Source organism: Acomys minous (genome assembly GCF_964271855.1).
Source record: "Acomys minous genome assembly, chromosome: 2".
Taxonomy (NCBI): domain Eukaryota; kingdom Metazoa; phylum Chordata; class Mammalia; order Rodentia; family Muridae; genus Acomys; species Acomys minous.
In genome coordinates this window covers 137533110-137535913 of record NC_140484.1, presented here as the reverse complement: position 1 = coordinate 137535913, position 2804 = coordinate 137533110, and the positions used below count along the sequence as shown (strand labels likewise).

Sequence of the window (2804 nt, the reverse complement as noted above, 5' to 3'; positions counted from 1 at the left end):
AGGTAAAGGGCCTGGATGACTTTTGATGGCTTTCCTGTATTTTCTGGTTTATGTCCCTGTATACACACTAGCGGTTCAATGTAGTTCATAATTGTATGTCACCTTCATGCTGATTAGCAAAATAACACCTTGAAAAAAGTTGGCCACAGACACACCAAAAATTACAATTTAGTCTGATGAGAAAACAATATTCATACAACAGGAAGGCAGAGAAGTAGAGGTGTATATCAGTTACCTTTCTGCTTTTTTTTTTTTTTTTGTAGTCTCTACTGAGCTTCCTAACAGCCATTTAACAAGCGGGTGTTATTCTAGTGGGCACTTAAGGAGAGAGGGTATTTGATGTTTATGTGATATGGTTTCTGAGAGCCAGAGCCTTGTGGAAGGTCCTGCTCAGGGCATTCTTCACCTCATTATTTCTCAGGCTGTAGATGATGGGGTTCAACATGGGAGTCACAACAGTGTAGGACAGTGATAACAATTTCTTGCTTTCAGGGGAATTATTTGATTTGGGCCTGAAGTAAGTGAGGCTTGAAGACACATAGAAAAGAGAGACAACGAGGAGATGTGAGGAGCAGGTGGAGAAGGCTTTGTGCTTCCCTTTAGCTGATGGAATCCTGAGGATGGAAGCAGCAATGCGAGTGTAGGAACAGAGGATCAGCAGGCAGGGTGTCATGACAACCAGAATGGTCCCAACAATGGCATAGACCTCAAACCGTGCTGTGTCTGCACACACCAGCCTCAGCACAGGTGGGCTGTCACAGAAGAAGTGGTTCACCTTGTTGGTGGCACAGAATGGAAAGCTGAAAAGCCATGTGGTCTGTACAGTGGCCACAGGGAATCCTGGAAACCAGGAGGCAGCAGCCAGTTTGACACATGTCTCTTGGTTCATGATGACTGGGTAATGCAAGGGGCTGCAGATGGCTACATAGCGGTCATATGCCATGGTGGCCAGGAGGAAGCATTCTGCCACTCCAAAGAAGAAGAAGAAGTACATCTGAGTGGCACAGCCAAGGAAGGAGATGCTTGTGTCCTGGGCAATCAGTGTCCCCAACATTTTGGGAACAATGACCAGGTTGAATCCAATCTCTAAGAAAGACAAGTTCCTGAGGAAGAAATACATGGGGCTTTGCAGCATGGGGTCAGCCAAGGTGACCAGGATGATGAGGCTGTTTCCCAGCAGGGTGACCAGGTAGATGGCTAGAAATGCCAGGAAGAGCAAGGCCTGTATTCCATAAGGCAGGGAGGAGAAGCTCACGAGGACAAACTCAGTTACTCTTGTCCAGTTTCCTGCAGCCATGGGCATGAGCACAAATCTCCCATATACTCATGGAAATAGATTTTTGATCACACGAATCATTCTAGATTTACTTTTCAGACTCCTGATAATTGTCAGGCAAAGAGGTAAAACCAGATCTGTTGGGGAAAAAAAAAGGCCCTTTTGCTGCTTAACAACAAAAACAATCATATAGACCAAACGCCTAAACTCTGATACAAGGGATCATCCCCTTATTTTATTATTATTTTAAAAATATATTTTATTAATTTATTCATATTACATCTCAATTGTTATCCCATTATTTTATTATTTTTAAAAATTATTTATTTTATAAAAGATATTGAGCATTTCCTTACCTTTCCAGGATTCCTTTACACTGAAAATAACTGTATTAACTGTTCTTAGTCTGAATGAATAGAATCCTAAGATAAAGGGGTAGAATCAGGTGGAAAAACAGTGTAAAGTTCTTGTTTATACCTTATATATATTTCCATTAATCAACATGTCACTGTTTCAATTTTCATCTACTGACAAAACTATTAGTTACCTTTCTGGTTGCCTCAAGGCCTATGCTTCCATAGCTTTGATAGAGTATGTAGTTTAAAAAGGTCATTGTTTTATTAAATTTTGTTTTTTAGGTGAGTCATATGAAGAAAAGGAGAAAGCAATGCCTAAAAGACATATTTAGGGGATCAGATTAATGCAACCCTCTAAATGTAGGAATTACATGCTATCTCAACTCACAAAATTGTTATTCTTTCTTACCTACTCAGTTTATGGGGGCCAATGCTAGGAACTTCCTCTTCAGTCTATCAGAACCCATACTGGCAATTGGTTATCAGTAGATACATAATCCATTGTGTATCAAAATTAAGATCCTGAAAATAAGTTAATACAAGGAAGTAGAAAATTAATGTGTATAATGAGGTTCAAATAATTTAAAATTGGCAACCTTCAAGTACTCCGAACAAACAAGAGATGCCCGAATGACAGATTCCTTAAATTTTATTTTGGTAAATGCCTAAGGAATGGTAGCATGAACTTTCTAAGGCAAATGTTCATCAGCAGATTGTCAATTATGAGAAGGAAGAGGTAGATTCTAAATGATATGAAATTTCAATATTTATTCAATTCCTGTAGAGTGACTGGTCTGATGATGTGTGATTGGTCATTGAAGTCTAGAGTCTAAGGAAAGAGATATTTAAGTAATTTAAAATAGTCAAGTATAAATAACTGATAGAGATGGAAATGATATAAATATAGCATGTGTGTGAATCAAAATAATTTAAATTAAATATAAAAGAAGCATACAGTATCTTGAAGGGCACATATGAAAAATAAGAACAGCTAACACAATCAGTTAAGAATTTTTAGGCAATGAGTTAGCTAAAACACAGGCAGAAAAAGGCTTTACATAATTATTAGACTATTATAGTAAAAACAAATTCCAGTAGAAACAAGTGAAGTACAGATATGCTTCAATACAAGAATTTATGTAGAAGAATAGAAGGTATAGAGAGAATGCAAT

The 2804-nt window shown here is 38.0% G+C and overlaps 1 protein-coding gene across 1 annotated transcript; it reads right to left on the bottom strand.

The window, feature by feature from the left end:
- Positions 1 to 343: 343 nt before the first annotated feature.
- On the bottom strand, positions 344 to 1430 carry LOC311592824 (olfactory receptor 10A5; the record flags this gene model as incomplete). The annotated part of the gene is made up of 1 exon (XM_084773673.1): positions 344 to 1430. Exon 1 carries the CDS (start codon positions 1301 to 1303, stop codon positions 344 to 346), a length of 960 nt encoding a protein of 319 aa, XP_084629799.1. The 5' UTR covers positions 1304 to 1430.
- Between the last annotated feature and the right edge of the window lie 1374 nt (positions 1431 to 2804).